The sequence below is a fragment of the Gigantopelta aegis genome, unplaced genomic scaffold, assembly GCF_016097555.1.
Source record: "Gigantopelta aegis isolate Gae_Host unplaced genomic scaffold, Gae_host_genome ctg3381_pilon_pilon, whole genome shotgun sequence".
NCBI lineage: Eukaryota > Metazoa > Mollusca > Gastropoda > Neomphalida > Peltospiridae > Gigantopelta > Gigantopelta aegis.
Window position 1 is genome coordinate 20,403 of NW_024533309.1, and position 27,495 is coordinate 47,897.

The following is a 27,495-nucleotide window of genomic DNA, read 5'->3' on the forward strand; positions in this document are numbered from 1 at the left end:
TGCTCTGTGTGTGTGAATATTCGATTAACATATAGTAGCCACATCCGCAAGTATGCGAAACTCGATTGTGGGCGTGGTCGGGATTTATTAGTAGAGGCCGTAGGCGTGGTTTTTATTACGATCCATGTGATATGATGATGGAGGTGGAAGATCAGAAAAAAATAGAAGGGGATGAACGAACGATAGAGGTACATAATTAAGCTCAAAGTGGTTGTGGTTACTTGTTGATATTATTAGACAAAGAACCAGAAGAAAGAAAAAAACGAAGAAAGAGAAGAGACGAGAGCAAAAACGTTTAGAACAGACAACAACAACTGGAGAGGATAGAAAAGAACCTTCACCTGATCCAACAATTGAGATTGAGTAAGACTCCACCCACACCACACCCACTAATTATCATATTATTAATACTAGATATGTAACGGAACCTGTCCTAAGTCCATCAGATCCTAATTATTACCAATTCAATAAAATATTTGAAGCATTTAAGTAATAATTTTAATACCAATACATAAATATATCCATTGTATTTAGTTTAACTGACCAAAGTGATAACGCTGAAGAAAATCCTTTTCATGTAGCTGCAAAAATGCTCAGGTAAGCCACACCTACTTGTTAGTAATACATTATTGTTCCTTAGGGAGGTAGAAAATCTCTTGCTATGAGAGATGATGACTCTGATGATGAAGGAGTAAGTCACATGACTATCACATGATTCTATCCATAATTTTCATAGACCAAGAAGGATGATAATTCAGCTCAATTATCAAAAAAGAAGTTGCGTCGTTTGAGTAGAATGAGCGTTGCACAACTAAGCAAACTTGTAGATCGACCAGATCTTGTTGAAATGCATGACGTCTCAGCCCATAATCCTCATTTGTTGATATATTTGAAGGTATAAATATTTGAAGGAGATATATAAATAGATTATATTATTTATTAAGTCTGCTCGTAACACTGTTCAAGTTCCACGACACTGGTGTTATAAACGTAAATATCTCCAAGGAAACGAGGCATTGAAAAACCACCTTTTAATCTACCAGAATTTATTAAAGTGAGTGACTTAATTAATATCTATGATCTCTCTCTCTCTCTCTCTCTCCTCTCAGGCAACTGGTATTATGGAAATGAGGTCTGCATTGGGAGGAGAAAGATGATTCTAAAAAGTTTAAAACAAAAGACTAGAGAACGTGTTCGTCCCAAAAATGGGAAAATTAACTATTGATTATCAAAAATTACATGATGCTTTCTTTAAATGGCAAACTAAACCTCGAATGACCATTCATGGAGATCTCTATTATGAGGTACAATATATATAGATATATATATATATATAATATATATATATATATATATCCCTTTGTCTACTGTACATATTCTGTAGGGTAAAGAGTTTGAGACACGGCTGAGAGATAGGAAACCTGGAGACCTATCAGATGACATCAGAATCGCTTTAGGAATGCCAATAGGTCCAGTTTATTGACCACACCCTTTAATGACGTAATGACCACACCCATTAGGGAAAGCAAAAGTTTCCTCCTCCTTGGCTCATTGCTATGCAACGTTATGGACCACCTCCCTCTTATCCTAACCTCAGAATACCTGGACTAAATGGTCCTATTCCTGAGGTATTATAAATTATATAATTAAACTTGACATTTGAATATAGGGATGTTCGTTTGGTTACTTTGTTGGTGGGTGGGGTAAACCCCCAGTTGATGAACTTGGTCGTCCATTGTATGGTGATGTATTTCGGAATGCATCGAGAAGTTAGTCACATGATAGTCATGTGACTACATTGTTATTTTTGCTCTTTAGGGTCCAGACATTGGAGATGAGGAGGAGGTAGATCAAGGCTTATGGGGAGAAATGGAATCTTCTGAAGAAGAGGGAAGATGAAGATGAGGTAGAAAACTATTTGTTTAGTTTATTAATTTTTTGTAGGATGAATCTGAAGATGAAAGAGAGAAACCTGCTGATAGATACAGCCAGGAATGATAACACCAATGGAGGGTAGCTTCCTGTTGTTTTACCTTTGATTAATTCTTAAATTAATAACTAGTTGGTAACTCCAAGTGGTCTCACGTCTATACCACTGGTATAGAAACACCAGAAATGATACAATTACGAAAGAAAAGATTGAAGAAGCTATGGAGCAAGGGTAAGTAGTTAACAACCTCTATAAGATATCTCTGATCCCATATTATTGTAGAGGTGATACTCCAGCTTTATACATCTATCTTGCCAGAGAAACAGGCAACAGTGGGCGGGGCTATGATGGGATCCTCTCATGTATACGATATTCAGCTGTGAGTATAACTGTTCAGATTATTATACTTTATTTTTTTATATTTTATATAAAGGGGTGTACTGGTTCTGCTACATTGAGAAAGGTAACCACCCCCCTGGTTAATTAGTAAGTTATTGTTTATATTATTAGACAGCTGGTAGTGGGGGTGGTATCAGTGAAGGTATTGAAATATCTCTTGAACCGAGTGAATTGGAACTTGACAACTCAGCTATGACACAAAAGTAAGTCATTATAATATTTTGTAATAAGACAAACTTGTTTGCATTATAATAATTAATAGATATGAGAGAAAAATACATGAAAAGACATTAGTAAAAGAACGACTTGAGTGATATGGTTGCAGAACCATGTTGCTAGACAAAAGGTAGAGTATATTTTTTAACAAGACATTGTTATTGTTTTATTTACTCAGAACAAGCGCAAGAAAACATCTGAATCTTCATCTAGTAAATCAACAAAAAAATTAAAGGAGTTCAAGTTTGAAAACATCAATTTTGTTTACATATCAATAACTCTTTAATTAATACACCCACGCATATAATAACATTCAAGCTCCACCACTATACTTATTGGGAGGGTTAATTTAAGATGAGGAACACAAGTGAGCAGGAGTTAAGTGTCTGTGTAGCGCCTGTATCCCTCTACGATGTGTTACAATGGGACTACGGCCTAATACATATAATAGCTGTAATTGTCCATCATTTTAACAAGTACTTGGCGCAGGAACAAACTATCAAAAAAACGTTTGAAAAGTAATTACAGTAATAATACTCCAATTACTTGTTATTACAGTGTAGGAGACAAGACGTGACGTCACAAGATGTTAATGACGTAATAAATAAACTTAGTGATCTAAATATCGGACACATACCTAGACGAGGTGATTTTATATATCATAATTTGTACTTTGTAATAATACGAGTTAATATTATATTGAAGTATAATATTAATAAGTGTATTTCACACCTCATCAGTGCATGAAATGTTCCTATGTAGTAATTATTATAGTCCAGTGACATAACTTGTAATGGTGTCTCTTTTCTTTTAGTGCCTTCCAATCAATCGTGGTTACATGATGTTGAGAAAATTAAATAATCTTATTAATAATTCATTAAATGTTTTAACTCCTTCATTAAACAATCAATTACTGTGGCCATCAAAATTAAGTCATCAACAGTCACTGGGTGTTACCATGACAACTGTTTCAGCACCGACAACCAATCAAATTACAGCAGAATTTTGAAAAGGATGAATTATGGAATGGGGAAGAAGAGGGTGGAACTATTCATGATATGATGATGTCATCATTACATCATGAAAAAACCAGAAACATCAAAAAACATCTACATTGTCACGGTTTAGAAGGCTTTTTGTAAACACTTTCCATTATATACCTTCATTTGTAATATTATCTCTGACACAATTTTTCTTTTAGCAATTAGACAAAATAATAAATTATAATGTGATACTTTAAATTCTTGAAGTAACTTATCTAGATCTCTTTGATCAACATAATTTAATATATCATGCCTTCCCAAATATAGCAAAGCTAATCGAAGTGTTGACCATATTCCTTCAGACATTTGTACCTTGTACCAGGGGTATGTCAGCCTGGCGTTGAAGGTCTAAAGCAGTTAAAAAGTGCTCTACAGCTTCCCTAAAGATAAGATGTTGTCATTAAGTGGGTGGGGTAACAGCATTACCTATGAGCTCCTAAATTGATACAACTAATTCCTAAATTATATCGACTTCTTGTAAATCCCGGAGTATGTTGTAAAGCTTGTCTATATGCGTGTATAGCCTGCATATTACATAAAGATATTTCAGTGACATTACTTCTTACTTACTTCTTCCTTTTTATTACCATTAGCTAATGTAGCTCCTAGTTTATTCCATAACATTGCATCATCAGGACAACTTGAAGAGCAGCTGTAAAACAATCAACTGCTTTGTCATACTCATTGGATAGATTAAATAGTACACCAAGACCAATCTAATACAAACCTAATGTATCAAATTGTATGTTAAGAATAATTATGACATACTTGTACATCTGAATCCATTGCGTCTGGAAACAGCTGGGCTGCTTTGAGATAAAGATCTACGACTTCTTTGTGCTCTTCTCTGATATGAATAGATAGACAGATAAATAAATGGATGAATAGCTAGATAGATCAATGGACAGATGGTGACATACTCTGACATAAAAGATTGCATAAAAGGTTTCTCAGGAACACTAGGTTTATCAGGCACAAGATACCCATATCTACACATTACATACTATATATCACCTCAATATGAACAATACTGATTTACTTGGGATTAACTTGAAGCCATCTCTCAGAGTTTGGACCACGCCTACATAAAAATAACAAGTAACTATAGATAAAATATAATATAATATTGCTATACTTTTAATTGTAGGGACTCGTTTGTATAGCTAACAGCCAATGCCATTATGGGCAGGCAAATTTGCAGGATCTAATTGAAGACATCTAGATAAGTGTAGAAAATGAAGAGAATAGACCAATGAATGGATATTAATTTGTACTTTTCTAATGCAGTAATAGCAGCTATTTCTGTTCATTGTCAGCTTGTGTTGTCCCTAAATATTGCCAAGCTTCGACACTATCTGGGTTTTGTTGAACAGCAACCTCAAAGAGTAAAACGGCCGTGGGAAGGTCCCCTTGTTTTAGTCGTTCTAATCCTTTTTCAAAAGGATTCTCGACATTCTTCATTGGATTATCTTCTGTAAATCTAAAAACCAATCAAAGTACTACAGTATAAACCACACCCACTTATAATCTTGATTTTGTTTAAACTCAGATAACCATGGATGAGGTGATGATTCATTTCGAACTAGCTCCTCCCACTCCTGTTCTAGTCTACCCCAAAATCCACCATTGCCTTCTCTCTCTGTGTCCTTCTCATACTCATCAACCCATGACGAGCTAGTCTCTGTGGACGTTTTTACCTGTGGGTGGAGTTAGGAAAACAATTACATAATACATACAAATATACTTCATTGTTTTCTATTGTAACTTGTTCGTTTCCTAACTTTCTCATAAACTCCATAAACTGGAAATGATTGGATGAATAGATAGAATAAATGGACGAATAGAGAGAATAAATGGATGAATAGATAGAATAAATGGGGATAGATGGACAAAGAGGCAGATGTATAAGTGGATAAAATGGACACCTCTGTAGCTTGTATTTCTGGATCAATGACAGTATTGTTATATCACGAGCAACTCTAGCCCACACCTCTTTGTTTGTGTCTCTTGTTGAAACTCTTGAGCCCTATACATAATGACATCATCACTGATCATATGACAGTCATGTGACCACAATACCATTGTTCTTCTTCGGGTACATGTTGGTCATTGTACTGCTCAACCCTATAATATAATAATAATAATAATAATATAATAATAATAATTATTATTATTATTATCTCCTAATTTATACCATTGTTGACTTGTAACATGTTCTGTGTTGAAAACTCAGATATCCACTGTTCTTCAGCTTTGCCCCTAAATTAATATTAATATATTAATTAATCATGTAATGAGACAATGGACATACCAATGTGACGATGATGTAAGTGGGCGTGGTGATGACCAAATTCATTTACCCAAGCCTTCAACATGGGATCTAATGAATTAACTAGTTCATAATTACTTAATAACTAGTTTATAACCTTCTTGTGTTGTCGTATTAAGTTCTTGTAATAGAGAGCTCATGTTAAAGGTTTGAGGTACTGCCAAAGGAGGTCGATGGGTTCCAAGAAACTCCCTCACCAACTCCTCCTCCTCGTTAGCTACACCACGTCCATGCTAAAAGATAAACATTAAATAGAATTACATTATTGTGAACATTACAGATGCTATGTCAGCAACTCGATCATGTCCTAATGATTCCTGAACAATGTTGAACGATAAAAAAAACAATAAAGTTAATTAATAGTTATAAATTACATTAGTTAAGGGTTTGCTCTGAGAGAAGTGTGACGTCCATTGAACGAATGGATTAGCCCCCCCACACTCGCCTTCAACAAGTTGCTGTAGAGCCATGTTACTGCAGTATGATTAGGGGGTGTGTCCCAAGCCACACCCACAAACAATACACAATGGCAGAGGCGTTTGATAATAAGACAAAAGCTATTTTAAATGGATTTAAATTGTAAGTAAACATAACTATATTATGTAATTAATATTGTTAATAAAAGAAATTGGATGAATCTTCGTGATGCTGACTCAGGGAAAATACTGTGGCAAAAGTTATGAAGATTTGTAAGAGATATATAATTATTGTAAAATACAGTTAGTTAATATTAATACAGTTAATTACTATTAATATAATTAATTATTATTATTGTACAGGTCGTTGCCAGGAGTTGAACACGAAGGTACCACTTTATTGTGGTTGTCATAGTAACTTATTTGTTTATAGCTAGAGTACCTAAAAGATTTTAAAATGTCGTCATGTCTCAAGAGAGATTAACTTTTCATCTAAAGAACAATTATCTGATCTTCGTTTAGAACAGAAAGTACATTTTAAGGGGAAATTAATGGAAGGTTATTAACAAATAACAAACACAATTTGTTTAATTTTTCTTCCATAGAATGGCATTTTGATTTGGATTTGTCATTCCTGATTCAACTAATACATGGCAGTCATTAATAGAAGCTGCTCCAGAATCACAAATGATGCCAGCTGCATTATTAAAGTTAGTGGGTGTGGTCTGTATTAATTAGATGTTTATTGTTTTTGTAGTGGTAATGTTGTTATAGAAACGGATTTTTTTTAATGGAGATGTATTAGTCAGTACATCACGTGTTCGATTATTTTATGTGTGAACCAGTCATGTGATCTGATAATACAGTATCACATGACTACCAGATGACCAAATATCACTTGTAGGACATTTGTTTAATTCGATCATTTTATTGTTTGTATTTTTAAATAAGTTGTTTATGTATTAAATTGGTTGCCATAGTAACATTTAACATACTTAATGTGCTCGACATGTAAATGTAATAGCCACACCTACTGAATTGTCTAAGTAATAGAAGCTGTTTTGGCCGACCAGACAGACATCTCATATGAGCTAAATGATCTGTGACAGCTGAATAGAGCCCGGCTAACAAATTATGAAGTGATGAGTCATCCTAAAATAAAGGATAATGTCACTAAGTGTAACCATAGCAACAGTTACCTTGACAACAAATGACTGAGGATTGGTACGTGAGACTTGTGACAAAGTTGTTGCAAATGTCCATGGCAGACAATTGGTGGGACTGTTGTCTAAGGAAGGATTATGGGCAGAAATAGTGAGGGGTGTGGCCACAAGGATACCGTATACATGTAGCTAATGGATGAAGGATCATGTCTTCCTGACACTCGTCTTGTCCAGTGGGTAAGAAAACAGTGTCTGATATCATCAGACCTTTGTCAAGACGACTTCGAGAACTGACCCTAACATCAATGGTAGTTTCAAGAGCGCAGGCCAGTACTCCCACTTTTATATAAACACTCTCTATAGTGAGAATGATGATGTCGTAATGATGTCATTGAGTGAGGAGAGAGGAAGGGAGGGAGAGGAGGAGGATGAGTACTTGGAGGAGGAGGGTTAAAGATAAACTGACCCTTATTGGAAAAAGTGGCATTGATACAGCCATCATAGGATGGATAAAAAGGGGTGGAGCTAAAACTAGTGATATCTTCTTTAGAATTACAAAAGAACATGAGACGACCTTTACCGCCAAATAAAAGGGCGTGGTCAACTCGGGCAAGGTAAGGTACATAAGGATGACCATGATGATTGAGTATCTGAATACTACCTCCCAACTTACAAACAGCTCGTAGACATATTACATTGCCAGGGGCAACGGAAAATAGCTGACTGTGCACAGTTGGATGACCCAATGAATGACTGGTTTGATTCATGTAGACTCGTACATGATGGGGTTGTCCTCGTGTGTTTGGTTTTGTTATATTGACTCGTATATAACAGTGACTCTTGTAGGTTGAGCTATTGCCCACAGAGGATGAAGGCTCTTTAATTTACTATCAATGATTGTTGTATACCATCCTCTCACAAGAGGGATGCCGTTACTTGTCTTACGAAGGACTATCTTCCCACGATCAACCCAACGATTTTTTTGATCAAAAAATGTAAAAAGATGTAGTTTTCTACTTCTTTCATTTCTAATGGCATCTCTGTAGTAAGAGAGATGGAAAGAGTTAGGGAGACCCCTGGTTGTAATGTCAATCTAATACCATGTTCACTGAGAACTGATAATGTACCCAAGATTAAGGAGAAAATTGCAAACTCAGCACCATGTGAATCTCTATAAATTGGTTCTCTTAAAGCTGAACTAGTGAAGTCAGGTAATCCTTCATACAAAGAATGCAGTATACAACCAGCATCAGAGTACACTGTTGACATTGGTGGAAGAATAAAAGCACATGAAGGAATATTTAGTACCGCTTGAAGCTGAGAGCCACTACCTATAAGACGTACTATATGACTTCTGTTCAGATTAGTGACTTCAGTTACCATGGCAACATGTTCCATCCACACGTTGATGTTGTTATTGTTTGAAGTGATAGATATATGTACTTGTAATGGTTGGTGGTTTGCTTCATGAAATAAAATGGACGTGGTTGTATCTTTAAGTGAGGTGAAAATTTCAAAGACAAATTGTCCTTCTGCGTCAGTGAGAGTAGTGACCTCATCATGATATAGAACAGCTGCTAAAATAACAGGTTTTTTCCCTCAAAAGATGACAGGACTTGACCACGGACTATAGTATGTACTTTATCACAAGGCATGCATCGACATTTGGTTACTATGGTAACATTCATTGTTCGGACATGACCAGTGCAACGAAGGGTAAGATTCTTTTTCTCCCAGTCATCCAAGCAACAACCATGAGTTCTGGAACATGGTCCAGAGAGGGTGTGGCAAGGGGTACGTGGACACAATCCATGATTATATAATCCTACCGGCAGAGAGGAGTTTGGTAAATGACAGGACGAGGGAAGAGGGAAGGGGTGTGGTTGAGCTTGAATAATTTCTGATTGCAATGAATCTAGTACATAAATTACACACATTACACATATTCACAATATTTTGCATCATAAATGACTTACCATCTACAGATACAGTCAGTCGTACTTGTAGATAAAATAAGAGAATTAAGAAGCTATAAAAAAGTTATTATCTATTTATGAATATTCATTAAACGCCATGCTATACCTCGTTGGTTTAGGACTTGGAGACTTTACAGACATCACTGTAAGAGGATTAGAAATTGTAAGAAGAGCTCACAGAGTCTATTTAGAAGCGTATACGTCACTATTAACTGTAGATCAGAAGCAATTGGTAAAACCTTATCACTTTATTGCTGATAAAATAAATAAACAAATTTATGTCTCTCTCGCTGTTAGGAAGACTATTATGGACGATCATTGATGATAGCTGATAGAGAATTGGTAGAACAAAATGCTGGTTTGTTAATAGCTAACTATTAAACACTCATATTGCCTCTTTACATAGATGAAATATTGGAGAATGCTGATACACAAGATGTTGCCTTTTTTAGTGGGGTGATCCATTAGGGTAAGAGGACAACAGCTTGTTGCTTTGATAACGTCTTTCTGTCATTCAGTGCTACAACTCACACTGATTTGATTATACGAGCTAATGAGAGGAACATCCCTATCAAATTGTTCATAATGCCTCCATTATAAATGCCATTGGTTGCTGTGGTTTACAGGTTCTAATAATAAGTACGGAGTATAATATTAATAGTTATTATAGTTATATAGTTTTGGAGAGACAGTCTCTGTTCCATATTGGACTGATAGCTGGCAACCTGATAGTTTTGCTGACAAAATAGAAAAAATTTAACCCATGGACTGCATACTCTGTGTCTATTAGGTGAGTGTATTGACAATAAATACAATATTCCAACATAGATTTTGTATTTCTTTACATTAGATATTAAAGTAAAGGAGTTATCACTGGAACATATGATGAAGTAATGTTTCTAGGTGAAGTAAAAATATCATTAACAGGTTGTACAGGGGTAAAAGAGTATACGAACCCCCTCGATTTATGACAGTGGGCGTGGCTGCATCACAGCTTTTACAAGTGATCAAGAAACGTGAAGAGAGTGATCAACCTTTGCATTGTGAATATTTCATTTGTTTACTTGTATATTGTTAATATCTTATTAGATCTTTCCGCTGAAAGATTATGTGTGGGTGTGGCTCGGATTGGTTCACCTGATCAAAAGATTGCTGTTGATTCATTAAGTAATATTAGTAGGTGGAGTTTAGGTGGACCCCTTCATTCTTTAGTAATAATTGGAGAAACTCATCCTTTAGAGAATACAATGTTAAATATTGTAGCTAATGCTGTAAAAGAATAAAAAAATATGAATAGAGTTATCTGATTGGTCTCTTATAGCAATTTGTCCTAGGATAAAATATTTTTATCCAAGGACCAGAAACATATCAGAAAATTTTTATCCTAGGACAAACTACTACAGCAGACCAATCTGATAACTCTATTCATATTTTTTTTATTCCTAGAACAGAAACGTATTAGCTGACAATTTTATATATTCAAATCATTTTCTATGCTAAGACTAATGTTCAAAGTAGATGAGTAATTGTAAGTTATTAATGATGGGGCAAAAACACAACAATTACAATTAGTAGTAATGATCATGTTGAATAATACAAATCTATTTTAATTTTAAATGTTCTGAACGTATTTTGTCATAAAATAGTAACACACAATTAATACAAAAATAACTAAAAAAAACAAACTTATTTTGACTTGTTACTTAAATACATGTACATGTTTATATCTATTGTCTCTTATTGTAGTATATGTCATTGTAATATCATAGTATTAAGAGATAAAATCTATAATTTTTTCTTATATCTTTTCAAACTTGACCAGCAAAAAATGAACAGCAAATACGTGTAAATGTATTTATTTCATAAATAAAAAATAACATGAAAAACAACGTTATTTCATGAATTTCTGATAAAACATTCCTGCCATATCATACGTCGTCAAATGTCTCTCGATATCTCTAACTTCTCCAATTGGTAGTTCTATTTTATTATGTATTGTTGTTCTCTATTTAGTAGTAGTTCGACTAATTTTAGCTGGCTACTAAAACTTAACATTAACTTTACTTTGGATTGACTGACATTTCTTGTAGTTTAAAATATAAAGTTAAGATTTATTAAAAATAAAAAAAAAAAACATGTTGTGTTGCCCAAACGATTCCTACTCGCTCACCCACTCAGGCTTCCACTTAGGTTCCAGGATTCCCTGCTATTGCTAGCTGGGACCGCCACCTGGCTTGGTAACCCTCGTCTTCGCGAGGTAATCCTGGCTGGAGCGTCGCCCTAACTTAAAACCAGCCGTACGGGATTCCAGCTCTTAGGGAATATCGCATTCAGGAACCGGGAACCACAAATACACCAGCCTCTTCTCGTTTAAAGGGAGACTACCAGCCCTATCCTAGTCGGCCTTTCGGATACTCCGTAGAGTATGCTGGTAACCATCTCAGAGGTCTGATGCATTGCAGAACGCTGGCCCACAACACAACCTATCCAAGGTGTTTTCATTTCCTTTTATATGTACTGCAGATTTTGTCTTCAGTCTCTTGTGGGGCGGCACTGTGTACGCTTATGAATCTCATTAACGAGGTACGCTCATCGATGAACTAAAAAGATTGTTAGAATAATTAAAACTAAAGCTATACTTTTGATGACCAAGAATAAAACTAGTTCTACTTAAGCAAACTAGAACAATACTACTAATTATAATAATTTTTATTATATCTTAATTTTATAGGGCTTAAAAAAATAAAAATCATTACCTAAACACTCTTCTTCGATTCATTATCTAAATTTATAACAGCTCCCTTAGTTCTTCAAGTCCTCCAGCTTTGGATAACTTTCTTCAGTTAATGGCTGTTAACTTACCTTGTCGTAGCTATAATTAGCTAATCATATAGGCTCAACCTAAGACTGTTTATATAACAGTTAATACAAAAATGGACATTCATAATTTTATGTCTCAATTTTATAAGAAGTGGTGGCATAACTTTTAAGCTTTTAAAAAGTGCAATGGTACATCAAAAGAAGACAGATAAATAATATGTTATAAGGACAAAGTTAAAAATACCAGTCAAACAGGTTTTGGATATAATAAATCTATATTATCAGTAGCAACAAGGGACAGGGGTCAACTCCCTTCTGGAAGTGGAGATAAGGAAAGAGGTGAGGCTCCATTTTATCTCATAGGTGTAAGTCCTTCAGGTACTTCTAATATTAACTTCTCAATTGTACACTGATCTTGTGAAGGGACAATGTCCTGATCTTTGGTAGTTTGTTAATGCCTTTGCCATTATGATGTCCATATACACTTGAATGGCCTGAAATCATTTTCTTCAGACAGACCATATAGTATACACATATATGTGTATACTATATGGTTAGTCATAGTATTCACCTCATCTGTTAGGTAGTCCATTGTAGTGAGACATATAATAGATGACATAGACAATGGTTGAAAGAAAAATATCAGAATTTTTTATCTTACCAATAAAAATTATCCTAGAACAGAAACTTGCTGACAATTTTATCCTTGGATAAAATTTCTTAAGATAATTTTATCCTTGGATAAATATTTCAAGTCACTTTCTATGCTAAGACTAATGTTCAAAGTATATGAGTAATTAGTAAGTTATTAATGTTAGGCAAAACACAGCAATTACAATTAGTAGTAATGATTTGTTCAATTATACAAATCTAATTTAATTTAAGATATTTTGAATGTATTTTGTCATAAAATAGTAACACATACAAAAATAACTAAAAAAACAAACAGTCCACAATAACTTCTCAAAAAACAACTAGGTATATAGGACAAAAAATTAAGAGACAAAACTACTGTAATACCAACCTGTAGCTTTATTGACTACATCTAGTACATTCACACATAAATCATATGATACCACTCTTTGCATGCATCACATTTGACCATTTCTACTATTTCAGAAGTAAGATAATGATTACCTTATGAAGGTAACCATTCACTTGTCATTTAAAACATTATTTTTGTAGATATTAATCAGTATCAAGATATATCATATTTTGATATATACCTATAATACAATCTTTTGTGTAGGTGATTTTATTGTTGCTTGGTTTTGGCTATTTGAGTCTCAGTTAATTCATTTTGTAGCTATCATATTTACTGCTCTAATATTGACACTTTCCTGCATTTTTGAGCTAATACATTGACATTCTGCTAGGTTGGAATTAGTTATTTCGGTCTGCAGGGCAAAATTTTAAAACAGAGGACAAAAAATAAAAGTCAAAATTTTGAGACGGACAAATTATTTCGTGACAGATAAATTAGCTTTTAACAACTCAGCCCAACCCACTCTTTCTTGCAAACACGTGGCTGTATCAGTGGAATTATGGCTGGTCGTTTTAAAGTTGGTAAAGGAGCTGTTACTGGCTCTACTCTGTTAGGAATAGCTGCTGCATTAGGCTACACTCTCTATAAATCAGTCTACACAGGTACTATGAATTAATAGATAGTTAATTTAATCCTTCCTCTCAGTTGAAGGTGGATATCGTGCTGTTATGTTCAGTAGAGTCAGTGGTGTACAAACAAATTGTGAGAGAGGAAGGCCTCCATTTTAGGTACTCTTATTCTTGAAATAATATCACACTCTCTTGTTAGAATACCTTGGTTTCAATGGCCGATATACTATGAGATACGTGCTCGACCAAAGCTGATGACATCTCCACTGGTAGCAAAGATCTACAAATGGTTAACATTGGACTTCGAGTTCTGTATCGACCAGAAATTGGTGGCCTACCTGATTTGTATCGTCAACTTGGATTGGATTATGACGAAAGGGTCCTACCCTCCATCTGTAATGAGGTAAGTCATTATTTTGCCAGACAACAGAGACAAGGATATACTATAGGTCTTGAAATCTGTTGTTGCTCAATTCAATGCTTCTCAACTCATTACACAACGAGCTAAAGTAAGTTGCTATCATTTTCCAATTGTCATATTTCTTTCCATTAGGTTAGTATGTTGGTCAGACAAAACTTGACAGAAAGAGCTAAAGATTTCTACATAATTCTTGATGATGTGTCCATTGTAAGTCTATATTATGATGGTTGCTATAACAACCTGATATTCTATTAGACAGATCTTAGTTTTGGACGTGAATATACTGCAGCTGTAGAAGCTAAACAAGTGGGTATGTTCCAAGTCGTTAGAGTTCATTAGTATAATAATATTTTCTTGCAGCACAACAAGAGGCACAAAGAGCTCAATTTGTAGTGGAAAAGGCAAAACAAGAAAGACAAGAAAAAGTTGTAAGAGCTGAAGGAGAAGCTGAAGCTGCTAAAATGATATCCTCCTCACAAATTAATTATTAATTAATCATTATTAGCCTTGACTCCTCCTACTTGGGTTGGCCATGACTGAGAACCCAGGGTTTCTTAAACTGCGTAAGATCCGAGCAGCTCAACAAAATTGCTTCTACGGTATGTTCTTCCAATGTGATATGGATTGTATGTATAATATAATGTACTAGATTGCTCAGTCACACAAAATAGAGTATATCTTAATGCTGAAACACTTATGCTAAATTTGTCACATCTTGGTATTGGAGAAAGGTGAGTAATGGGTGTGGTCAACTTATATTCTAATACACACTTTAGTGACTTTCGTCTGATGAAAAAGAAGTGACACTAATTAGAAAATTTTGATATTAGTAATCCATTGTTATTACTGTTGTGGCTATTAAAAAATCAATTCTCATAGATTTTCTCACTACACATCATCAGTTCTCATAGATCACATTTGGTCACTACACATTGTGTTACAATGTATTATGTATTGTATCTACTTTGTTAACTGGAGTTACTTTTTGTTCACTGATCAAGTCCAATGGTTGAATTGGTCCCTCAGGAAGACTCTTTTTAGCTAGATATTCTTCGTGTCTTTTCTGCATACTAGCCAAATGTGCTTCTCTATCTTGATCTCTCTTGTCTGGATCTTCAAAGAGATACTCCTGCCATAATTTACTAATTAATGACTATAAACGAGAGAAGAATAACTCTAATTATGAGGAGAATCCACTGACTGTTGTTTTTTATTTCAGTATCTTCTTCTTGTTCCTCCTCGTCTGGTCCAAGATTAGTAAGTGGATTATGAAATAACGTCTTGTCACTGTCTTTCCAAGGAAATGGCTATTGTTAGGTTTGATGTCATAATGACATCATCATAATATATTGTTCTTACTTTGTTTCTAATTCGGAGGTGTGGCCATGGAATGTACTCTCTCTTTTCGTGGTGGTCATCAACAGCTAAAAATGGGAGGAGCTTATTGTCGTGACAATGTATAATTATATACCTATGAAGTTCTTCCATGTAAGGTAAGAGACAGCAGGAATAGCAACAAATATGACTAATTAATTGAAAACAATTACATATAATCAGTTGCTAAGGTAACGCACAATCCTTTTCCACAAAACCATTGTTGTTTTTGCATGAGTTTCTTCAGAAGCTTGTCTCTGAGAGAATGAAGAAGCTGATTTTTACATTGACAGATACTACAAGAGAAAAATTTGAGAAGACTAATGAAATTCTATTTAATGCCCATTCACGTTTATCAGTTAACAAAATTATAGTATGAATTAAAGACATCATGATCAGTGGCCTGTCTCACCAATTTGAGCTGCTTTTCTCCATTGCTGCCACCATCTAATAGCTGCCATAGCGAGAGACACACACAATGAAAGGAGAAGGCGTGGCTTATCACCTACTGCGCATGCGCAGTACAGTACGTGTAACTCATTAGTGTAGATTTTTGTAGGGACACTTTATGCAAAATAACTTATTTTCAACAAAGAACAGCACCAAGATATAAGCTGCCTGAAGCTCAAGAAGAGTAAGTGACTGCATCGGACAATAACTTTAATGCATTAAGTGCAAGAATTATCGAAAAGGATCGACTAGTTCAAGGATGTTGTCTTATAACACTCATTATATTGAGTTAGAAAATGTTCCCTGCAATAAAAGTACCTCCTAGCTATTTATTACTATAATATGCCTTCTATTAGATGGTATTGTAAGTAGATAAAGTTAACGAAAAGTTCTGTATTAAATTTATAATGTAATTTATCACGTCACTACTTTCAAAATTATGTAAATTTATTATCTTAAAATGACAGTGTTAATTTTCATGATACAACATTTTATAATGAGTTTTCTTTTTGTGTAGTCATTGTTAGTTCTAGATGGAGAATAGCGAGAGACAAGAAGAGATTACAATCATTGATAAAGACGAAAGTGGCGACAGGGTGGTGAGCATTGTAGGCGGTTTTGTGATCGAAGAAAGTGTCAAACCGTTCCTGTGAGGGACTAGAAAGTTTTTAGGATTAATTGCTGACGTTTAGCAGCAATTTAGAAAAGACTACAAATAGACTCTCTTTATGGCATTGTATTTAAATGGTCATTATTATTGGTAGTGTTATGACTGGATGATTTTAGTTAGATATTTGTGCAAACAAAACTGCCTGGATTTAATTAGGTATCCTTAACAATACATGTTAATAAAATGAAGATTTCACTACAAATCATAATGACCTTAATTACATTGAGCTAACTGCATGAGTATGTGTAAGGAGAGGGGTATTAGCTTATAATTAATTCTGTAATTATATTTTCTATAATTACATTCAGCATCATTTTTTATTTCTAGAATGGGAAACTCTCTTTTGTACCGGAAGATTATGGCAAAAAAGATCCAACACCTCAACCAGCTCGAGCTCGTTCAAAACCTTCAAGTGAGTGTCACCATAACAACATAAGTGTTAGTGTGGATTTCTAGCTCCAGCTGTTAAAGTCGAAGACCCTTCTTTACCTCCTGTAAAACTAAGTGTGAGTTTTGTGGACAAGTGGGAGAGATCGAGTCATTTTGGCACCAAGTCGAAGGTATATCATTGTAGCATTTAACAGTGTGTTGACTTTTGTTCATTACATGTAGATTTTGTACAGTTACATGTTGTAAGCGATACAGTGCTGAAAAAAGATATTACCCTTATGGTAGAGATGAAGAGGGTGTGGCTATGTCTATACGTCAAGGATTAGTGAATCGACATCGTTCGTTACGACCCAATTCAAAACCAAAGAAGGTTTGTTTGTATAATTTGGTTACCATGGTTACTAGCATCTGTTTTTGCAGGCTCAGCAAAGTGCACGGGACGAACGTCGTCGACGTTTGGCTTATTATTCAAGTGGTACAGCTGCTGGTGGTGCTGCTAATGCAAGTGGAACTACTGATAGCACACCTAATGTAAATAAATTTATCTTGTTACAAATCAGTGTCTATTGTTTAATTACAGAATCGTGGAAGAAGAGGGAGGAGGGGTGGTTCCTCTAGTGCAGCTAGCACCACCAGGGTAAGTGCCATGTTAATATTTGCTTGCTTTGTCCCACTTACATCAAATTGTTGTATGTTATAAGTCAGAAAAGACATTGTTATATCCTTGGTTCCTCCTGTAGGTATCTACTGGAGAGAGGAGCAGTTCTAGTACTTCATATTTAGAACGTAAGTTCTGTCATTTATTTATTATTTTTTTAACTTAGCCATATTTTTCTAATTCAGCTTACACTCATCCACATGGTACTACCTTGCGTCAGTGGTCTATTGATGATGTAGCTGAGTTTCTTACTCATCTTGGCTATGAAGCATATATTGATAAATTTCAAGAACACGAAATTGATGGAACAGCATTGTCTTTAGTACGTGATCATCACTTGTTGATGACAATGAAATTACGTCTTGGTCCAACTTTAAAAAATTATTGAACACATCAATGTTTTAAAGACGATGGAGGAAGCAGACGATTGAAAGGGTGTTACCCACGTCCAGCTTCACTAATCATCTTTCATAACTATAGTCAAAGGCATCTTGTGTCTCAAATCACGCCCATTCTTGTCCTCTTTCTCGTATAGCACTTGTTTGTTTATTTGCTCTTTTCACAAAGTGTGTTTTTACACTTAAAAAAATTGTGATCTATCAAATAATAAATATAAAATATTTAATTTAGAACCCAAAAAAATTATTTCAATTTTGTAAAGTGTCCAAAAAGTCCAAACAATATAATGTGTGTTACTAATTTGTGTGATTGTGGTGATGGCGAAGAACTTCAAATGTTTCCGAGTTATTTGTATAATTAAGTGGGTTAGAGGGTCAAGTATTGAAGCTCCGCCTTTACCACTCATTATAGTGACCTCATGTCCTGTATCAGGAATAGACAAAGTCCCATTCTGCAAAATGACATGAGGCTCAGACTGAGAATGATGCGAATTCCCAGACACAAATGCTTGCAAAAACTCTGTGTGGTGAAAAGGGTGAGATATGAGCTCCCTCGTGTGAAGGGTGGGTATTATAACATCGTCAGATGATATCTCTTTATTTGAGGCCACTGATATAATGGGTACATGCTCATTAAGTGACATTGCTTCAGTGACCACACCCACACTTAGTTCTTGCAAAGATACATCTTCATATATTGTAAACCCTTCCAATTGGGACTCATTGGGGGTAATGGGAGGTTCCTGTAGGCTCCATATTCGTCATCGATGTCTTTATGAAACAAACGACAGTGATCTGCAAATCGAGTTAGATCATGAAATATTTCATTACAATGTTTACACACTTGTGAACACGGGTCACGACGATGTGCATTGATATGAGCTCTAAGATAGTCTCACGAGCATAACGTCGACTGCATATGTGACAAAACAAATGGTTTTCCCCTGTATGAATTCGCATGTGTCGACGCAAATGGGTGGAGCGTATAAACTTGCGCCCCACACACATCACAGAGATAAGGTCGTTCAATATCTGCTGATGGCCTAGTTTCCTCTCCGGAGACAGGGGGCTCAGAGCCAAGTATTTGGGAGACAACTTTAGTTGCTTCCATTTGGAGAATTTGTTCAGTAGAGAGATCTGGAGAATCTTCTGGTGTTGCGAACAGCAGCTAAGAGATGAAGGTTTGTTCCGAGTACTGGACTCTCCAATTCCATTGAACTTGTTGAGGAACGAACTTTATCTAGTGGCGTAAAAGGTGGAGTTTGTGATGGCGCTTGACCAGCAGGAGGATGATTTTTACGTCGATGACGATCCAGATGCGATGCACGATCAAACTCTTCACCACAAAGAAGACACTTATGAAGGACTTCTCCATGGAGTACAGCGTGACGATTGAGGTGATCTGCACGATTGAAACGTTTGCCGCAAATTTGGCAGAGAAACTTTTTAGTTTCAGGATCTGGATGAGTGAGAATGTGACGTTGGAATTTGTGCAAATAACTAAACATTTCTCCGCATACTTGACATGATATGACCAGCTCTTTTTTGTCAAAGCAGGTGTTGTAACAAATGGTGTCTGCTGAGTAGAAAAATTGTGAGAAATTTGCTGAATAAAAGCTAAGCGTTCAGTTGGCAAAGCATACCTTCCATTAGATCATGCATTAAAACTGCCTGGTAAGCTACTGAGAGCAATTTTGATGAGAGAGTGGTCGTTTCTAGCATCTATTTTCATTTCTAACTGAAAGAAATCTTCAACTCGTGTAAAATCAACATCACTTCCTTCAATCATTTCATCATGTGCAAAAGGGTTTTCTTCAGTTGTAATAGGAAAGCTGGGTGATATAATGTCACCAAAAGGGGTCAATGACTCGGGGGGTCCTGCAATCAGCCTTATAGGACCCCTGTACTGAGGACCGATGCCTTTACGAGTTGCAGCTTTTGATCCTGTGATCCGATAAGATCTTCGACATCTGTAATGTAATGCAATAATAACTGTATGCTTTAAATTGAGGCTTACTAGGTCTTTCCTGGTCATAAACAAGTGCTGACCTCAAACGATCTCCCACAGCAGATTGTGGTCGATGTCTAGTAGCTAGAAACCTTCTTGGCATTGCTGATGATAAGTCTGTTGGAGAAATGATGCATACTTTGAATTGTACATCAATGTTGTGAGTTTAGTTAAATAAATACTCATAGAACACTATTTCAACTTTGGTAGCAACCCAAGGAACGCGACTGAGGGGGGCGAGTTAAAAATGGCGCGAGTCTGTTTTCGGGTGCATCGCTTTTGACTTACTGCGATATTATGAGAAGGCTCCGATAGTTTTGGCTATCTTCGGAGGTGGCTCCTGTTAATATGAGAAGACACAATATAGCAAAGGGTAAGCGCCGTATGAGACGGCCATTGATTGTCTTTCCACCTTACTGTAGGTAGGCGTGTCTAAAATAATAAATTGACCAATAGAATTGCGATATTTTATTGCATCACGATAACTAAAAATTTGACTATAATTTTCAAATAAATAATTTGAAGCAAATCTATCACGTGTTGATGAAATATTTGTTATAGTTTTTAAAAATAGGTAATATAGCCAAAGTATTTCTAAAGAATTAACGTAAACCTCTCTCTTTTTTCCATTCATTAATCCTAGCCAATAATTCAGGAAAAGGTTGTAACATGTTAACAGTTAATAGTTGTCGATTAAAAGGATCTTGAGGAGTGTTTAGAAGATGTCGTACAATAATAGGCCTGTCAACAATGATGCCACTAGGCAAACAGACTGGATCAGTCATCAAAGTGTTCATTAATGGATTAATTAAATGGATTATAAAGTGGGTGTGTCTAATTGGAATAAAAGCACCTTTGAACTCGTCAGGAATATTTCCAATTTCTATCTCTTCTTCATACTAGCTACAGCTTCTGCTTCAACTCTTTGAGCAAAAGATACGGAACTGACGAATTGATTCCTATAAAGAAATATTAGTTAATAAATAACCAAACTCCAACCACGCCCACCTCAGATTTGATCCCTCTGTTGTACAATATTCTGATACATTGATCAAAAACAGTTCTTTACGATATGAACGTTAATCTGTAGCAACAGCTCGAGCTAGAGTGTCACCTGACAAATGTAGGGTATATATTGTCAGGAGGTCAAGAAGGTGCTTGGGAGAAAAAGTTATATTTTTCAGGATCTTCAACCTAAAGTAAAAATATGACAAAAACGAATTAGGACATGGACAGATAATGAACTAATGGGAAGATGTCTGTAGTGTAAATGGATGGACCTTTAATCACTACATTTGGGACCACACAAATTGCTGAAGATTGAAGTTCAAATTGAACTAACTCGAGACACCATCTCCTGTATAAATAAAAAATGCATGAGAAAGTTTTACAAATAGATTTGTATTACAGGACGCAAGAAAGGTTGTGTAATTTCTTTAGTTAAAATAATGAAAGGTACTGAGAGTTTGTGAAGCGTAGTGTGAGATACGAACGACACAGGTGGTTCATCTTGTGACAACTGATTGTAACCGAGATTGCTGTAAAAGCCTAAAAGAGTATAGACTTTCCTAACTACTTACTAAACACAACACATAACTTGAGGTTTTGACTGTTCCAGGATTCTTTGTCCTCATTGCTTCTTGAGTTTCCCGGAGTGAATAGCCTTTAAAAAAACCATCCAAAGACTCGTCCAATAAAAAGGTGATGTCATTAATTAGCATATTAAATTAAAACGAATGAAAGGGGCATCATCTTGAGGGTTTCTATGACAACAAGTAGGTGAGATGGAAAAGATGAATTAAAGGATAAACTGATTGACAAATAAATTTACTTGCTCTCTTCAATAAAAACTTGTTTAGGATGATGATTTTCCCACAGCTGCTTCAATATAATTGACAGATGGTAACGTACGCTAAATTTATCAAAGAACTTCATTGGCACCACCCATATTCTCACAATCTACATAAAATCATTTAAAGGTATTATTATATGTAACCAGATCACAGTACCAATATAAATCTTTATTAGCGTGGAGCAAGATGAGGTACTGAGAGAGATGTCCTCCTAAAAAATATCCAGTAGATTATTTGACGCTGTTGAACACCCAGGTGTCATTACAAAGATCAACTTTAAGGAAATAATAGGGAAAGAGAAAAGAGAGATAGAGAGAGAGAGAGACCAGATGAGAGAGAGAGGACAGAGAGAGAGAGAGAGAAGACAGAGAGGAGAAGAGAGAGAGTAATTGAAAGCCAGGTTTCTAGTTTTCTTACCTCTACTAATTTAACCAATAACATAAGGGGTTTTTTTAACATATTTTGGACTAGCTATTAAAAAGTATGTAAGGTGTAACAATGTTACTAAGACCAGGGTCATCCAGAATACGAGGACATCGTCTAAAATAAATCATTCTAATTATCAATACAGACGAAAATATTGCACTCACTGAGAACAGAAAACAAGAAAATCGATCATATCATCAATAAAGAAATCTGGATCCCAGCAAATGACATAGGAGGTGTGTCTGGTAGGGTAAATAAGGACTACAGCCACTATCATATCCATGGCAACCATTAATGAATACCTTTTTCTAATACAGATCACTGATGTCATCCATCAGCACACATACTATAGTATTCAATACATCTTTGTAAAAATTCCTCATCAAATAAAAATGATTCAGCAATGTTAACTTTCCCACACAACTAATGCTTGATAACGATCATGTAGTTTTTCAGGTATTGATCTTTGAGCTACACGACGTTTCATCTATTATCTAAATGAATAAATGGATTCATAAAGGAATGGATGGATGGACTGATGAGTCAGTAGTTAGGAATGATTCCAAATACATATCAATTTCCTTCTGAATGACATCATTATGACATCATACAACTAAATCATTGCTATTGGTTTTACTAAGATAAATACTGAAATAATTAGAATTACTACAAAAAATATTATAAGAATTATATTATAATTACCTGACTTAATCGATATTATTTCCCTCAACATTTCTTTGTAGCGTCTTAGAACTGGAGAGAGAGTAATAATGGTGACACATAGCTGTCAAAAAAAAAACATTCCGTAGGGAACTTGGGTGATTGGAATTTCACTTCAGCAACTAATAAGAAATGGTTGGAGTCCAATAATACAATATTGATATAGTTACATTGTTCTTTGCGCCACTTTTCTAGTTCCTTAGTGCTTGAACAAGCCAGTCTGGTCTCATGTTCAATGGAAATACGGGAATCAGGATGGAAAATATACAGTGGATCAATCTAGAGGTTAATATTACACAATAACCAAAAGATAGCTATCATTAGTAAGCTCTAGACTAACTACCATTAGTAAGATCTAGACTAGTAAACATTAGTACTTACCACAGTGACCTAGGATAGCTACCATTAGTAAGCTCTAGACTAGTAAACATCAGTACTTACCACAGTGACCCAGGATAGCTACCAATAGTAAAGTTCTAGACTAGTGTACTAGCTACCATTGGTAAGTTCTAGGTCATTTTGCTCTATAGTACAATAACTATTAATAATGTATTATAACTTACACTAGCCAATTTTAACTTTGCTATTTAGCTGTTGTAACACATATAACAAGTTAAAACAGTAGTCATCAAGTAGAGAGAAAGTGGTCATCAGTTACTAGTTGTACCTTCTTTGAATTAACCACTAATAGTTTCTCCAGAATATCCAAAGTAGCATTACGTGTTTCAGTACACTTCAACATACAATGTACTGCACGAAACATCTTTGCTAATGGAGATAGGGAGAGAGATAGATGACGATTAATGTAATTTTTAGATGAGATCAATTAAGGTAAAAAATTTAAATTGTTTTATTATATCAACAAATGCACACACCTTATAACATCCTGTAAAACACATTACATACTTACATGGTAAACTACATCAATGATGTCATAATACATTAGACCACACACTTCTTATTTCTCATTTGATGTCATTTGATTAAATATTATATTATATATATCACAAAAAACCTTTCAATATCCTATTGTATCACTCCTTACAAAGTTAATGTATTAACAATAACACGTTTAATACTGGAAAAAAATGGAGTGATAGACAAGTCATTTGATTAACAGTAACCATTACTTACTATAGAGCACTGTACAGCTATTGTATAATATCTATACAACATGTACCAATTACAGGGACTAATAGCTATACAACTGACCTCTCTCATGTATTATGAAGGACAACACATATTACTACAAGACTACAGGTTTTTTAACCAATTACTCAGTACAGGATACATTACACTAAATAGTACTATCCGTACTCTATCTCTCTTAAAAATAGAACATTGCTATAATGCACTAGTAATATTGTCCTGTATAGGAGTGGTATTGTCATGTGCAGGGGCAGTATTGTCCTATATATATATATGAGGTATTGTCCTGTATAGAGGCAGTATTGTCCTATATATATATGAGGTATTGTCCTGTCCAGGGGCAGTATTGTCCCTGTATATATGAGGTATTGTCCAGTATAGGGGCAGTATTGTCCTGTATAGCGGGAGGTATTGTCATGTATAGGGGCAGTATTGTCCTGTACAGGGGGCAGTATTGTCCTGTATATATGAGGAGGTCCCCTGTTCAGGGGCAGGATTGTATCCTGTTATATGAGGCATTGTCCAGTATAGAGGCAGTATTGTCCCCCCTGTATAGGGGAGGTATTGTCATGTATAGGGGCAGTATTTGTCCTTGTACAGGGGCAGTATTGTCTGTATATATGAGGTATTGTCCTGTACAGGGGCAGTATTGTCCTGTATATATGAGGTATTGTCCTGTACAGGGGCCAGTAATTGTCCTGTATATATGAGGTGTTGGTCCTGTACAGGGGGGAAGTATTTGTCCTGTATATATGAGGTATTGTCCAGTATAGGGGCAGTATTGTCCTGTATAGGGGAGGTATTGTCATGTATATATAGAGGTATTGTCCCCAGGTATAGGGCAGTATTGCCCCTGTTATATGAGGTATTGTCCCCCCTGTACAGGGGCAGTATTGTCCTGCATATAATGAGGTATTGTCCTGTACAGGGGCAGTATTGTTCCTGTATATATGAGGTATTGTCCTGTACAGGGGCAGTATTTGTCCTGTATATATGAGGTATTGTCCCTGTCAGGGGCAGTATTGTCCTGATATATGAGGTGTTGTCCTGTACAGGGGGAAGTATTGTCCTGTATATATGAGGTATTGTCCATATAGGGGCAGTATTGTCCTGTATAGGGGAGGTATTGTCATGTATATATGAGGTATTGTCCTGTACAGGGGCAGTATTGTCCTGTATATATGGAGGTATTGTCCTGTACAGGGGCAGTATTGTCCTGCATATATGAGGTATTGTCCTGTACAGGGGCAGTATTGTCCTGTATATATGAGGTTGTATTATTAAATGACTTACTTTACAAATGTTGATTGTTTGAACTAGTGCAGTACCTAATGACTGAGCATCTTGTGGTGTTGTTACACTACTAGATACATATTGTTCTTTAACGTCAGTCTAATGGATGTATAATGATTTATTAAAATGGACATATATAATAGTTAATATGTATCACTGACATGATCTTCATCAATCCTGATTACAGCTAAGAATGGTCCCCAAAATACAGTTGTGTTGTAGTTCCCGACCAGAATCTTCTTGTGGTAACCACATATTATGTGATGTCCATCTGTAAATATAATATCTGTAAAACTTTAATAGTCTAATTCCTCCTTTTACCAGACGACAAATTGGTCGAAGACTTTCCATTTGGAACCTTGACTTCACATAAATTTGCTAAGATTGATATAGGGCCGTGACATCCTTCACAAAGAGAGATACATATCCAACGCTCTCTCGTAATCCTAAAATGATAGGTTCGAATACCTATGACACAAGAGAGATAAATGGATTAATGAACAGTAGATTAATGGATAATAAAGGACAGGATGTGTAACCATACAGTTTTTCAAAAGACAGATGATTGTCCAGGAGGATCTTCATTTAACAACACAATACTAAATCTGATAAAAAAGAGGGGGACAATGGGTGGCATAGCTGGCAATTAGGTAGGTAGCAATACAGAACTAAATAACAATAAATTGACATTCATAATAACATCATAGTGACCCATCATACTTACTACTTCGTAATATCTTCAGTATCTAGATTCCCACAAAATACTGACATTAAGAATGATATAATTGTTTTGTTTACTAGCAGTCTACAACATGACCTCTTGTACTCTCTTTATCCTAAATACATATCTGTCAATGTGTGACCTTTTACCATCCAGTCTTTTGTCATGTTCTATCCCCCCATTAAACATATTAACATATATACCTTTACATAGCGTTTTTCTAATACAGCACGATCATAAACAGTCTAAAAGATAACGCTACTTTCCTATTCTGCCTGGCTGATTTGTATATCGGATAACTTGACCACTCCCACTAGTAGGAAAAAGCATCAAGATTTACATACAAAATAGGTGGGTTAAGTATTGAGGGGGATGGTGGTTGATGAAAGAACAATAGTCGCTCCCATAAGTAGCTGTGATATCAAATCTAAAGGATTAGCATATGCTAGAGGAAGAAATGAATGTAATAAAATATTAAGATAACCAGTTTATATCTAACCTGTGTCTTCATTTAATTTCCAAATTTTTCCTTTAAATAAGGTAACAATATTGCAATCTTCTTGTACATCAGCAGATAGATAAATATGCATAATAAACATGACCCACACCCACTTCCCCACCCCTAACTCACTGTATATGTACTTTAAAGATACGAGATATGAGATTGTGAAAATTCAAATTTTTTTGTTTGAGATTAAATTAGTGGGAGTTCCTTTTTGTTGGAGAGACTAGTGAGTCTTGACGAGAAAAAGAAGCTTCCATTGGTTTTTCAATTGTATGTGTAGGTGAACAGACTCCATCTGATGATGTCATATGTAATGAAAATGCTACTGTATTTGATACGTACAGATTTATGGGGGAGTTGGGCTTTTATAGACTTAGAGTACGCCCCACTTTCATGGACCACTCTGCTCTGGTTGAGAATGTGGGTGTGGTGTGAATGGTTCCAGTCGGTGACCCTGGGATACGTGGTAAGTTAGCTAGTTCTCTGGAAGACGACGGACGTCCCGCATTCTTGAAGGAAAAGCGAGAATCTGTCCCAAACCATTTACAATACT

At 35.5% G+C, this 27,495-nt stretch overlaps 2 protein-coding genes and 3 pseudogenes across 2 annotated transcripts; 4 read left to right on the forward strand and 1 right to left on the reverse strand.

Moving 5' to 3' along the window:
- Nucleotides 1-137: 137 nt before the first annotated feature.
- LOC121392102 lies at nucleotides 138-2,536 on the forward strand (annotated as a pseudogene).
- An 83-nt stretch (nucleotides 2,537-2,619) lies between these two features.
- LOC121392103 (peroxisomal targeting signal 1 receptor-like) lies at nucleotides 2,620-5,944 on the reverse strand. The gene is given in 13 exon segments (XM_041523471.1): nucleotides 2,620-2,664; nucleotides 3,781-3,904; nucleotides 3,906-3,968; nucleotides 4,015-4,112; nucleotides 4,159-4,226; nucleotides 4,229-4,304; nucleotides 4,357-4,435; nucleotides 4,740-4,771; nucleotides 4,773-4,806; nucleotides 4,863-4,893; nucleotides 4,896-5,068; nucleotides 5,110-5,285; nucleotides 5,900-5,944. Coding segments are annotated over 13 exon segments (1,044 nt in total).
- Nucleotides 5,945-6,443: 499 nt separating this feature from the next.
- On the forward strand, nucleotides 6,444-7,173 carry LOC121392098 (annotated as a pseudogene).
- Nucleotides 7,174-9,569: 2,396 nt separating this feature from the next.
- On the forward strand, nucleotides 9,570-12,051 carry LOC121392104 (annotated as a pseudogene).
- A 1,785-nt stretch (nucleotides 12,052-13,836) lies between these two features.
- LOC121392106 (prohibitin-2-like) lies at nucleotides 13,837-19,446 on the forward strand. The gene is given in 14 exon segments (XM_041523472.1): nucleotides 13,837-13,939; nucleotides 13,983-14,032; nucleotides 14,034-14,065; nucleotides 14,106-14,170; nucleotides 14,173-14,309; nucleotides 14,356-14,415; nucleotides 14,460-14,534; nucleotides 14,583-14,637; nucleotides 14,688-14,791; nucleotides 14,848-14,926; nucleotides 14,977-15,058; nucleotides 17,149-17,233; nucleotides 17,632-17,742; nucleotides 19,399-19,446. Coding segments are annotated over 14 exon segments (1,086 nt in total).
- Nucleotides 19,447-27,495: the final 8,049 nt, after the last annotated feature.